General features: G+C 36.4%; 1 protein-coding gene across 2 annotated transcripts in view; it reads right to left on the reverse strand.

Annotated features, from left to right (window-relative positions):
- The window catches only part of LOC149827316 (hyperosmolality-gated Ca2+ permeable channel 1.5-like), a 75,547-nt gene that overhangs the window by 5,086 nt on the left and 56,293 nt on the right, over nucleotides 1-14,168 (reverse strand). For both annotated transcript variants that reach the window (XM_090019277.1, XM_090019278.1), the window contains exons 9-11: nucleotides 13,190-13,435; nucleotides 8,507-8,831; nucleotides 5,573-5,806 (exon numbers count right to left, since the gene is read on the reverse strand). In XM_090019277.1, the coding sequence (XP_089875403.1) occupies nucleotides 5,573-5,806; nucleotides 8,507-8,831; nucleotides 13,190-13,435 (805 nt within the window). The remainder of the gene's footprint in view (nucleotides 1-5,572; nucleotides 5,807-8,506; nucleotides 8,832-13,189; nucleotides 13,436-14,168) is intronic.

The following is a 14,168-nucleotide window of genomic DNA, read 5'->3' on the forward strand; positions in this document are numbered from 1 at the left end:
TTTTGACACTCTAGATGACCTTTTGGTTTGTATCTCTCCCTGTTTTTCATTATTGGTATATTTTTCAAGTGCACATGGATGTTCTAAATTACCATGCCTGAAATATTGAATACAATCTTAATCTTTGTGAGATGCTTCACTTATCACATCATTTTTGACTTCTTGGTCTTCATCAGTATCCCAATCACCAATCTTTGAAATTAAATCCAACAGAAAAGAATACTCATTTATTTTCTTAGTTTTCTTGATTTCAAAAAAACTTTCATTTTCTAAAAAAAGGTACATTCCTTAAAACATATAACCTTTTAGTTTTAAAGTCAAAACATCTGTAACCTTTTTTATTATTTGCATATCCTAGAAAAATACAATGAATAGTACGAGGAGAGAGTTTGTCATTTTTGTTAGTAAAAACAAAATACTTGCATCCAAAAACTCTTAACCTAGAGTAATATGGAATTTGTTTAAAAAGTTTTTCAATAGGAGATGTGTTTTTTAAGGAAGACGATGACATTCTGTTAATAAGATAAACTGTAGTTAATATGGCTTCAACCCAAAAATCTTTAGATACTTGATTTGTAATAAGTAAAGTCCTTGTTGTTTCTATAATATGCCTATGCTTCCTTTCCGCTAAACCACTTTATTGAGGGATATAAAGACATGATTTTTGATGTGTGATATTGTACAGGTCTAGGTAATCTTTAAATTCTTTTGATAAAAACTCTCAGACTAAATCAGTGCGAAAGATGAAAATATCATTCTTAAATTGATTTTTGACTGAATTATGAAATATTTGAAAATGTGAGAAAACTTTGGACTTATGTTAAGAAAATAAATCCAAGTGTATCTCATAAAATCATTCACAAAAATTACATAATGCATAAAACCATTTTTTTATATAACAGGTGCACGTCCCCACATATTTGAATGTATTAACTCAAGTGATCGAGAAGAAACAAAGGTTCTTTCTTGAAATTGTAATCTCTTCATTTTGCCAAGAATATAATTTTCACATGTAAAATTTTCAAAATTACAAAAATTTTCCATCTTTGGAAAAAACTGGATCTTGGATATACTAAGATAGCCAAGTCTCTTATGCCATAGATCCAAATCCAATTTCCAAACATTGCAACAAAATGTATTCTTGGGTATTTCTAAAAAATCCATGTAGTACAAGCCTCCATCTCTATGGTCTTCCCCAATCAGCTTTCCTGACTGGCGATCTTACATTCGATAACCATGAGAGGAGAATGAAACATTACATCTATGGTCAGATAATTAAGAAACAGATAAAAAATTTAGGTTTAGTTTAGGAATATATCTAATATTTGGAATACAAAATCATTTTGAGCTTTAAAGAAATGTTTTCAAAGTTTCCTATTCCTTTTATTTCAAGAGATGTTTCATCGGCGGTGAAAACATTTGACCTATTTGAATTATGACATTCGGATAACATATCACTATTTGATGTCATATGAAAAGAGGCACCTGAGTCAATAAGCCAAAGAGATTTACCAGGATCGGAGAAGCCGAATGAAGAGACCGCAGCTCCAGTTGATGAAGATGCTTTTTTGAGTAGAAGTTGAAGAGTCTCCACTAATTGTGTTAAGGACATGTTTCCAATAGATGATTCACTTAACTCCTGTGGAGGTTCAATAGAGGCAACCTTCTTCACATAAGGTTTTTTCAATTTAGGACAATATGTTTTTACATGTCCTGGTTCACGACAATAGTAGCAAATAACTTTCTTTCATATTCATTGCATTGCTTCTCATCATTTGGCCTTCCATAGTGTAGGGGTTTGTAGGTACGAACATAGTTTTCTGGTCTAGATATGGCTAGAACCGAGTCATTATCACTCTTAGAGATTCTTTTTTTAAGCCTATTTTCCTCCATACTTAATTCTTTTATCGTGTCTTCTATCGAAGGGACTTTCTCTCGATGAAGAACGGATTTGGTGGATTAAAGCTCTGATCTTATTCCATTAATAAATTAAAAAGAATGTTCAGTATCTATTTGATTTTGACAGAGTTCTGTCTTTCGGACAATGTCACTTGGGTTCAAGAAGATCCAACTCTTCCCATAATTCGAATAAACTATTATAGTATTCTCTAATATTTTTTTTTCCTTGAACCATATTTCGTACCTTATCTTGTAAGTCGCACACATGTGCAATATCTTTAATAGAGTACATTCTCTTAAAATAATCTCATGCATTGTTTGTATGTTCGAATTTAGCAAGACTTGAACACTTTTTGATGTCAACGCTACTAATGAGCCAAGACATAATCTTGGTATATCCCATTCTTCATTCCTTTCACTTTTTGTCATAAGTGGTTATTGCCTTGTTTTTTTAAACCTCCGTAAGAGGTACCTCTTTTTCACCTTCTACATTGGTAATGATTAGTTTGGGTTCCACATCGGTCTCATCCACTAATCCCCCCACAACCTTTTTCCCCATATAAAGTGCTTTATAATTGAAGGTCATGTTACATAGTTTGAATCATTGAGATTAATAGGTTTTATGGTGACATTATCATTGCCATCCATTTTTATAAGGATTAAAAAAAAACAGAGAAAGAGAGAAAAGAATAGCAGTAATGGTGGAAGTCATGAGCACTCTACCACCAATCACAAGCACTTCGAATAGAAATTGCAAGAGAGCTTCAACACTTTCAAATTTGGAGTGGCACACTTCCTAATATTCCGAAAAGAATTTTAGCTTGATCACCATGCTTTGATACCATGTAAGAAAATGAATTCCTTCAAAGATGTTCACTAAATCACCAACAATGGACACTCAAAGAGTTCACCAAAATACCGAAATGAACACTCAAAGAACCACAAAATGGTTCACTCACAAAATACCCACTAAATGGGTTCAAGAACAAAAGATAAAAAATAGTGATTTTATTGATTATAACCCACACTTGAATTGATACATAAAGTGAGGGCTATGCCCCATATTTATACACAAAGGAGAAGGCTCCTTGAGAGTCGTTGGGGATCCCAACGGCTCTAAATTGAGTCGTTGGGGTCCCAACGACTCTATTGTATTGATTAGTCAACATGTTGACTAGTTCAATACAAACTAAAAACAAAAACTCTAATTCTAACTAGACTAACCCTAACTTAGTTACACATAAATATATATACAAATATGTATATATACATATATGTATATTTAAATTTTTAACATCACGGTGTTCATACAAGAGAGTACATTCCTCTGTTTCTAGAGAAGGCAACAACTAGGCGTTTCCTTCACACTGAAAGATCTTAATGAAGCTCTCAAAAAGGCCTGATTTAAGGTACTCATAATAAAGTTGCATTTATGGTCATTAAAGTTTATGCCAATGGAGCACTCGAACACATGGTGAAACAAAATTAATATGCTTCATATTGCAAGTGAGCCAGACAAACATACCATCAATAAACTTTATAATCTCATTTCTAGGTGTGTAGAGAATTTTCAACTTCAACAAATGGTAAAAACACAAAACACGGATAACAAAGAGTCGATAAGACTGGCTTTATGCCATAAAAATGTTGTGATTGTTTTTGGGTTTCTAACCAATTCCATGGTGGTCATGATGTAAAAATTGGGCTAGCAGTTTTTTGTAAAAAATGAGGCATGTTGGTTTCAACCAATGTTATTAAAGACGCGCCTCAAGGCGCAAAAGGCATGCCTCACCCCTAGGTGAGGCCCTTTGTGCCTTGATGCTCATGAAAAAAGTGTAAGGGGGTTAAGGCACACGCCTCATGGGTTATGAGGTGTGCGCCTTGGGGCGAGGCACGTCTCAGCGTGAGGTGCACGCCTCAGTCAAATAGGATCAAAGCCCCCATTTGACCATTATTTGGGGCTCAAGCCTGACCCTAATTAGGGTTGGGCTCTTGCCCCTCCCTCTTTCTCACCTCCGTTCTCTCGACTGTCCCTCTTCTCTCAACTCTCCTTTCTTCTCTCGTCTCTTGATTCTCCTCTTCTCTCTTGTCTCTTGACTCTCCCTCTTCTCTCTCATCCCTTGACTCTCGTCTCTCTTATCTCTCGTTTCTTGACTCTCCCTCTTCTCTATCGTCTCTCGAGTCTCTCTCTTACATCTCGTCTCTAAAAAGAAGTAGAACCAGTAGAACTCTTCTCTCTCTCTACCAAGAGGTGCTAAAAAACTTATCTCATAAGTTTTTTTAATGTTAGCTGTGCTGGAAATGCAAGGAATGAAAAGTGTATGAGTTTTGGTTGTTGCTTCATTAATAAAGCATTTCCTTTATTTATTTGTATTTGTAGATATTTTTAAAGGTTTTTTAAAGTTTTTTTTTAATTGAGACTTACACTTTATGCCTGGCTTCAGTTTTTGGTGGACTGCTACACTAAGCCTTAACGCTTTTCACAACATTGGTGTTTAAAGTTTAAACCTTCTTTTTTCTTTCTCCTGGCTTGGAAATATAACAGTTTCAGATATTACTTAGAGAAATGCATGAACTACTATTTTAACTAGTAAAGTGATTCATGCTTGTTCCCATCAACATTACATGACACAGGTATGGGCTTCAAATGTTTCATGGCACTTCATGGACCCAGTCAATCACGTTGGATGGTGTCGGCAATGTACCATAACTTCATGTATGTTTTCTCAATATCTGGATCCTTTACTTTGTAGATTGGCTTTTTGTTTTCTGTAGTTCACTGAATTTAATTGTAGTGGCTTAGAATTGCTGTTGAAGAATCTGCACTTTTAAGATGACATTTGTTAATTTACATTTCAGATGTGAACATACATAATCAGACATTCTCGTTGTCATAGTTTTGTAGAACCCCTATGACACACCAAGTGTACCTCTTGCTGTGTCCTGGAACTATCTAGTACACTGAATTTAATTGTAGTGGCTTAGAATTGCTGTTGAAGAATCTGCACTTTTAAGATGACATTTGTTAATTTACATTTCAGATGTGAACATACATAATCAGACATTCTCGTTGTCATAGTTTTGTAGAACCCCTATGACACACCAAGTGTACCTCTTGCTGTGTCCTGGAACTATCTAGTACCAAAATGTTTACATGTGTCATCGCCCCCAATCTATCACTAACAATGCCATGAACCATACAAGGCGTAATCATGACTAACATCGAGGGGATAGATAGTGCAGTCATAGAATTGTATGATCCTAAGAATATGACTCATAAAATGGGCCCTATAATATCCTAAAAGCATTTGACTTGAATCTACCCCAGCATGTCATTACTTAAAGGTAATGGCCACAGCATACTGACCTAATTCAGTAAACATGCCTCGGTGATCATGCAATATCCAATGAAACTTGTGTCAAAATGAAAGAAAGCAATATATTAAAGACTCTCCATATATATAACAGTGCACCAAGTGGGCATCAAACAAAGACTCAAACTGTCGTGTGGTTGTTCATGATCTCTTTTAGCAGTTTTGTTTCCAAATCAAAGAGAATAACACCACCACAGTTAGACAACAAAAATTTTCAACTGTTATCCAAAAATAAGGAAATGAAACAAATTGTCAATAAAAATATTAGTGTAATAGAATTGGAATACTATTCCACTTACCTGTAGTGGAAACTTAACAAATGCAGGTTCATAGCGGCTTTTGCAGAATCTATGGAACCAAAAGGTCAAAACTGGAAGAGCAATAAGCAAGGGGCTTGTTTGAGCAGCAGATTTTGTACTTAATAATCCCATTAGGAGCAGTTGTGAAATTATCAAATTAGTAATAATCCGACTGTGCACAGCTGGCCAAAAAGCTGCCGCACTCTCATACTCCTGATTGTAAACATTTATTATCTGGACAATAACAATAATCTTCAGAAAGGAATATTGTCCAGCCAACAAAATCTGAAGGAAAAGGCATCACACATGCAGAATACACACATGAAGGCATTGATAACATGCAGATGATAGAGTATAAAACTGTTAGAATAAATAAACATTGACAGCTAAATAATTCAAAGCCTTGAATAACAAATCAATTAAGTCAATATCATAGCATGTAGGATGGCAAGATTGACACATCAAAGTGTATGAATCTTTCAAGGGTGGTAGTGTTCCTCTAACTTGATTATACCTCAGATGGTTTTCTCCTGATTTAGCCTAATCTAGCTTGTTATTAGATTTTCTTTGTAGCAAATTTCATTTGATCAGCAAACAACAATTCAGTACAGCAGCAGACATTGTTGTAGTACTCTTTTTCTTCTGACATCTTGCATTTTTTATTTGTGCATGTATCATATACAGACAATATTATGTAATGCATAGGACACATTACATGGTACAATGCATATTTCGTGTTTTCTATATTCTTCATATTTTTGTATAAACTAAATAGTGGGCATGTGTGAAGAACAAACTCCAAAGACACCCTTGCACTGTTTTTGGAAAATAGCCATATTGTGCCAGCTGTGCCAGTGCTATACCAAATATAAAGTCATCATTGCAGTTTTGTCATCTGCTTTCAGAACTGTTGATGGTTTTCCTAGCACCATCCAGAATCTGAGAAGTATGGAAATGTGGTTTCTGCTTTCCAAGTTCTTGATAGTTTTCTTTGCACCATCTAGAGTGTGAGGGGAAATTTGGAAAATAGTTCACTTACATATGGAGTACAGAAAACTGTTTACATGTGTGTGCTTGTGTGTCTATGGGTTTTGCTTTCCAAACTCTTGATGGTTTCCTTGCAGCATCTAGGGTTCGAAGCAGAGTATGGAAAATAGTTTCCAGTTCACTACATGTGTGTGTGTGTGTGCGCGCATGTATGTATGTGTGTGTGTGTAAGTGTGCATGCATGTAAAACTGGTTTAGATTATTTTTTTTAAATAACAAACTACAGTCTATAAAATTTTTCTTTCTAATAGATATAAATAAAGAACTGTGACATTCTTGAGTCACCGACTTAATCCAAAGTTAACAAGTTGAATTTAGCCAATTTGAGACTGAGTTCCAGGATAGCCAACCATGCTGTTATTAAGTGCATAACTGTCACTTCAAAGATTCCTGCTTGTACATATAGGCTCATAAACATTACCAAGAGAAATTTTCACCCAATGTTCCATACTCTCTATAAAAGCCTTGCATTAAGTAGTTTGCAATTTGTTGTCTATTGTTGGAAATATCCAAAATGTAAATCCTACGGAATTCATGAGTGAAATCTGTTACAACAGTTGAGTGCATTACACCACTGTCATCATGACATAGTCAGGAACCCAGAACAGAACAACATAATCAAGATTAGGATCCACCACTAAAAGCAATGATTATCAGTCTAACAGTCTAGTATCCTAGAAAACTCCTCTATCTGGGTAAAGTAAACTCTAACACAAATTGACCCTTCAGTTTTTATCCAAACACTGTCTCTAGGCTCTCCTGGATCAACTCAAGGTTGGGTTTGGCTCATACTAACTCAAAGCACTTGCATTCAAAGACTCTATTAAGCCTGACTCAGAAAGTAAGACCAGCCCTAATGTAGGAATCACAGAACAAAAGAGAAATAAAAGAGTGAAATGAAACAAGGAAACACATCCAACTGCTAATGTCCTAATGTCCTACTATACCAATAAGTACTTTCTTCTCCCTAATTAATGAAGTCTATGTCAACATCAACCCTTAAGAGTGCCAGTGACTAGACCCAATCTAGTCAACTTAATCCAAACCTATGTAACAGGGATTCGGCTAGCAGGGTGCCGCACCCGCATCGACGCGGGTGCGGGTGCGGCCAACCCGACCCTGGGTGCGTTGACCGCACCCAGGGTCATTTCGGTCCATTTTTTTTTTAAATTCCCTATGAAATGGGCTGCCCCCCCCCTGGACCCCCGCCCGCTGACCGCGCAGCGGGACCCGCGCCGGGGGGAACCCCCGGACCCCCCTTATCTATATATCTATCTATATATATACACATTTTTGCCCCTGCCGCACCCCCGCACCCGGGTTTTTTGGAAGTGCCGAATCCCCGCACCCGCACCCATGTGACATAGATTCAAACCTAAAGCGATCCAGTAATTACTAACTGTCCATCATAGTTTGTCTCTACGATTGTAATTGGAACATGACAAATTGAAAGAATGAGCCAATCAAGACGCAAAAGTACATAACTTCAAAGCATCTGGATTTGTCTTGAACTTATGGCAAAAGCTATTTGATCATCTTAAGGCTGCGAAGTGGAAATTTTCCCACTCAGAAAAATACCTGTGTTCTACATTTTATGTACTACCAAACACATAAAGTAATTCAGATACTCAAAACTTTACAGTGGATTGTATATCCTCATTGAGAATTACAAGATACCAAGGAGAGAGAGGACCAGAAGGACACTCTTCCATCCATAAGTTTGTTCGTTGCAAACTTCAAAAGGAATTATGTTGTGATTCATTCTAACATGACCCACAAATAAATATGATCCAACAATGCTCAGATATAAAATGATATAATACAAACAAAAACAGAATGTTCTAAAACTGAAGATCAGCAGGTCCAACAAAATGCCAGACACTTTACCTGATGACGATACACGGCGTATGCAAAGGTAAAGAAGACCACAATAAATGGAAGTAAAATAGGAGTGATCACACAATAAACAAGACCAAGTAAGAAATATAGTTGTATTTGAGGTTCGGAAGTATTGAAACCAATACTTCCTGGATCCATCGCTTCTTCTCTATCCTTCTCAGTCTTCACCAAGAAAAAGTTTTTGATATGATATATAATCAATGGCTTTAGTCTCAAAATCTCTCCAGCAACTCCAGCCCAGCCATCGACCATAATATAAGTAATGAAAAAAGTTGCTTTCATAGGTATTGATACGCCTATTAGACGAGGAATACTGCAAAATATCAGAAAAAAAAATTAATTATATTATACGCTTAAAAAGAAGTTTAGAATAGCTAGATACAAGAAAATAGAAGAGATGAAACCAAAAGCCGTAATCTTTCCAATTACAGGTACCAATAAATGAGCCCACTGGCATTTGAAGCAAACACAGCCTTACAAGAAACAACCAGTCTGTTTACATGCACTAAGGTTAAAAGTTTTGAGATACACATGCTTTGTCAATGTAGTATTTATCCCAATGCCAGTAAAAGAAATGGTTCTCAACAAGAAGGTGAATAGAAAACAGCATCAAAGTCATAGCGTACAGATTGAAAATAAACAAGGACCCATAAAACATTAAATCTTACAAGAATGACTGGATCCTACACAGAAGGCAGCAAGTCAAAGAATCGTACATTATTCAATTGATCACTTTTAGACCTAACTAAAACAGTTCCTTAAAATCAACTACTAACAAGCCAACAATAACCAAGTTAAGTTCGATCAAACTGATTGATCAGTCCAACAAAGTAAAGGTTTAAGGCATGTCTGCAAACCCGAGAAGATTGAAATCTTTGAAGGTTATGTTGCATAAATCTCTACTTTCCCATGCATTTTATCCGAACTGCAAATGGCAAAAGCATTTCACATAATTGTGAGTCTCACCTAAGAAAAATATGCACCTTTGGGTCTTCCCCAGCCCTAGGATGGGGGGGGGGCGGTGTTGTTGATTCTGAAAAAAGGAAAAAAATGAGCAGAAAAGGGAGAGAGGCTGACACATCCAGGCATTCTAGTCTCTCCTTCAACCCAAATCAGAGAAGACGCATTGCTCAAAGTGAAACTTTACCAACATATTTACACCAGTTGAACTACAAAGACGCCTCCCCTTTTGCATGCTACAGTTATTTTTTTTCATGATGCTTTCCTTGAATAGAGGTTTCTGGAAAAGAAAAAAGAGAAGTTCTGGTGAGCTCGTCTTCATTCTAACCAGAAAATATCAGAATTGGCCACCTGGGGCCTCATAGGTACCAGATCCAGATCCGGCTGTTGTTGTTTGCTTGTACGCATGTTTTTGGTAATGGTCTTGCCTTTTCTTTTTTGCAGTGAGACCTTTTCATTCTTTAAGTAAAAGAAGAGATTTTTTTTGCAGCGAGACCTCTTCATTTTTTCAAGTAAAAGAAGAGAGACCTCTTATGAGGAGAGGATCATTTCTGTCAAGAATCTGACTGACCAGGTTACGCCATGAGTTTGATTAGACCCATAGCATCTCATAAAGGGCTGACACATCCAGGCATTCTAGTCTCTCCTTCAACCCAAATCAGAGAAGACGCATTGCTCAAAGTGAAACTTTACCAACATATTTACACCAGTTGAACTACAAAGACGCCTCCCCTTTTGCATGCTACAGTTATTTTTTTTCATGATGCTTTCCTTGAATAGAGGTTTCTGGAAAAGAAAAAAAGAGAAGTTCTGGTGAGCTCGTCTTCATTCTAACCAGAAAATAAGGAGGCTTGATCAGAATTGGCCACCTGGGGCCTCATAGGTACCAGATCCAAATCCGTCTGTTGTTGTTTGCTTGTACGCATGTTTTTGGTAATGGTCTTGCCTTTTCTTTTTTTGCAGTGAGACCTTTTCATTCTTTAAGTAAAAGAAGAGATTTTTTTTGCAGCGAGACCTCTTCATTTTTTCAAGTAAAAGAAGAGAGACCTCTTATGAGGAGAGGATCATTTCTGTCAAGAATCTGACTGACCAGGTTACACCATGAGTTTGATTAGACCCATAGCATCTCATAAGGGCATATTTGACAAAAGTTTGTAACCTCATAGTTAATAAAGAAAGAGAAGAGGGGTAAATAGATTACACCCTCATACTACTCTAGATATCACAACTCTCCCTCTTTTCTTCCTCATTCTCTAATCTATTTTTATTCATTTCTCACAGATCTTTTTGGTTCTAATATTTTGCAAGAGTGCTGAACAAGTTCGCATGAAGAATTGTCAACCTCTTCTGGCTCATTATTGATGATCACTCTCTTGACACCCTGGAACTGGTGATGTCTTAATTCCCACAGAGATCTCCAGCATTTTCAGGTAAGATTTGTGCATGCCATTGGAATCATTTTCCAGGCTCATAAGGGAATTCCCCTCTATCTCAACATGATAACTTCCCTAGGACTTATCCATATGATTCTTTTCAATATGCAAATATAACCTTAATGCAATAAGAATTTGCCTCATGTTCTTAAAAACACAATCCGCCTCATGTTTAAACTCCATGTTACACAATCTGTAATATGCACCACATGATGAATAAAATCCAGCACTAACTCAATCTACAATTTTATCATATTCAGGATTCACAAAAACTGTGAGAATAGCATGATTGATAACCCAATAAAGCTCATAAAAAATTAATATGGATAGAATTATTGACTACAGCTAACAAAAAAATGATCAAATGTGGAGATAAAGAATCCAAAATGGTTTTTCTCCAGGTTGGAACTAACGTTTGACCAAGAAATGTGTGTTTGTAATGTGAAACTTCTCCAGGTTGGAACTAATATTCGAATAAGAAATGTGTGTTTCTGATGTGAAAAAGGTTTATTGTTAGTTAAAAACACATCTACACTTCTTTCGCAAAGGAGTGTCATGTTGACTCCAAAGGATATAAGCCAATACCTCAGACTGAAGCAGGAAACAATCTGTTTAGTAGATGGTTTAAAGAATTCAGGAGGGTGAAAGAAACATAAGACAAACACAAGATCACTAAAAGAAAGAAACGAATACAAATATAAGTGCTTGCTAATGGCAGCACAAATAGAACAATCCCTGCTACCACCTTGCAGACAAAGTCTCTATTTAATCCACCATTGAGTTGACTAAGAAGAGAAGCCTCTTCAACAAAATCCCTGAATATAAGGTACAATAATTTTCCAAAGTGTATATATCCAGACTTCACAGTTCTTTTCATAAAGACATTTCTGAAAGAAGTACCTAAATTGAACTGTTTAAAGAGAGGGAATTTATAGTAACATTGCTTTAAGTGCTTTTTGTTTACTGGCCTGTACAAATTAGATATTCGCCATGCACTCTGTCATATCATAGCATTAAAAGCAGTTCAGCCTGCAGATGCTCCTTTAAGTGAGTCATGGGAGTTAATTTCTTTTTGTATTTGGATTTCCCTACTCTAAAATTTTGTTCTTGCCTCTTCCACTCAAATAACTCAGATTCTTCTACTAGCCTTTTGTCATGGCTTCAGCCACATCACTGCATTCAGCCCAGTGAAGATATACTCTTCGATGTTCTTGCAAATTCTATGGCATGAGTATCCAAGAAAGCAACAGGTAGCAGAACACATCCTACAACATCATCTCCCTAACCAACATCATGATCGCGGCTAACTCGAGTGATGAAGATAGTAAAAGGAAAGTTACATAAGAAATATTCCTATTGATCCACTAACAATAACATGTTTTCAGAGGACATTTTTAGTTCGAAAATCAAATTATGGTGATAATTTACTTTTTGTAAGGAACATACCATTTTTAGTTCTCTTATATTAGCAACTATGGCTCTCCAACACAGAAAAAGTAATTAGGGAAGAGAGATTTTCCTTTTTATCCACACAAAGTGAAGAGAACTGATGTTGCAAAAAATAGCACGTTCAACAAGAAATCAAGGAGAATCAAGCAAAAAGAAAATATATTTTAACTACATAATGGACCTTCAGATGAAGTGACCTAATTCAACACTTTTCTCACATGACCTTGTTCTTTTGTTAAATACTGTAATGATGCCTGATATTGTATTTGCATGATAATCGATTGTCTTGATAATTAGATCAAAGTGGAAGATAACATAACACTGCTTAAAGCAAAGGACTTGTGAACTCATGGTACATGTAGATCTCAAATATGGAGATGCACCAGGAGGTATCCTAGAAAGAATATGTCTACTTCCAGGTTAATCTTTCATTTATAATAGGTGTATGTATCACAAAACACAACTTAGACCAACCAAATGGGTGAACCAAAATTATGAAAGTGCAAAATGAACACCGTTTTAGAAGAATCCTGAAGTAGGGAGAAAGCGCTAGCAATGAAACAGCCCAAAGCAAAAAAGGGAAAAAAGGCTTATCTTGCTTTGCAAACAGGTGGACCAGAACAAACAAAAAAGGACCATTTATTTTCAAGTAAACTACAGATGATTGCTGTTGCAAAAGTTGAGTAAGCACAAAAGCAATGAGTTGACACTAAGGCAAGATTTTTTTTTCCTCCTTAATGAGTGGACAAATCCAATGAACAAAAGATAGGATTTTCCAACACCAATACCATTCATGACAAAATTGTATATGCTGCAGTAGAGAACATACTCATTTGCAGACTGCTTCATAAAGTATTTCATCTGTTCAAAAGCAGTTCCTGTAATTATGCTCCCAAGAAACACATTAATAAGCTGGAAAATGTAGTATTTAGTTGCAGATCTTCTTTCCAGCACCGATAGAGCAATATAACCTTCAAACTTTGACATCAGCATCAATATTGCAGGCAAAAAGATGAGAAAAATCTTTAGAGCGATCCCAGGAAGAACACCCTGAATGAAGGATTTGATAATTTTGCTGCATCAAAAAATAGACACCGTTGTCAGTGATTATAGGTAAAATGATATAGAGCCATCAAGGAAGATCCTGAGCATCTTGGAAATGAAAATCTATAACATGATAATGAGACAACTAAGCATAAAATTTCTGGGAAAAGTTACAGATATGAGAACATAGAAAAGATGCTGCAAGCAGCAGCTAAGTGTGCCAAGCATGCTGAAAGTGCCTTGCCAATGTGCACTGAAGAAAAGCAAAAAAGCTTTTCCACTAGTTCTATAACAAGAAGGGGATAGAAAGCAAAGTTCTCTCTCTCTCTCTCTCTCTCTCTCTCTCTCTCTCTCTCTCTCTCTCTCTCTCTCTCTCTCTCGTCGCAAGGGAACATGCTCCCCGGCAGCATAATGGGACGAAAAGCACCTCAGTCAGATCCTTCGCCACAAAGTCAACTATTTGGGGAAGGCGAAGGGCCGAGTCACCGAGTTCACCTGGCTGAGTGACGAGTCACTGGGTTTTAAAACCATTATATATATATATATATATATATATATATATATATATATATATATATATATATATATATATATATATAAAGTCAACTATTTGGGGGAGGCGAAGGGCCGAGTCACCGAGTTCACCTGGCTGAGTGACAAGTCACTCAAGGACGAGCCAAGTGACGAGTCACTGGGTTTTAAAACCATTATATATAATGGTTTTAAAACCCAGTGACTCGTCACTCGGCTCGTCCTTGAGTGAC

Source organism: Nuphar pumila, chromosome 10 (genome assembly GCF_984573655.1).
Source record: "Nuphar pumila chromosome 10, dmNupPumi1.hap1.1, whole genome shotgun sequence".
NCBI lineage: Eukaryota > Viridiplantae > Streptophyta > Magnoliopsida > Nymphaeales > Nymphaeaceae > Nuphar > Nuphar pumila.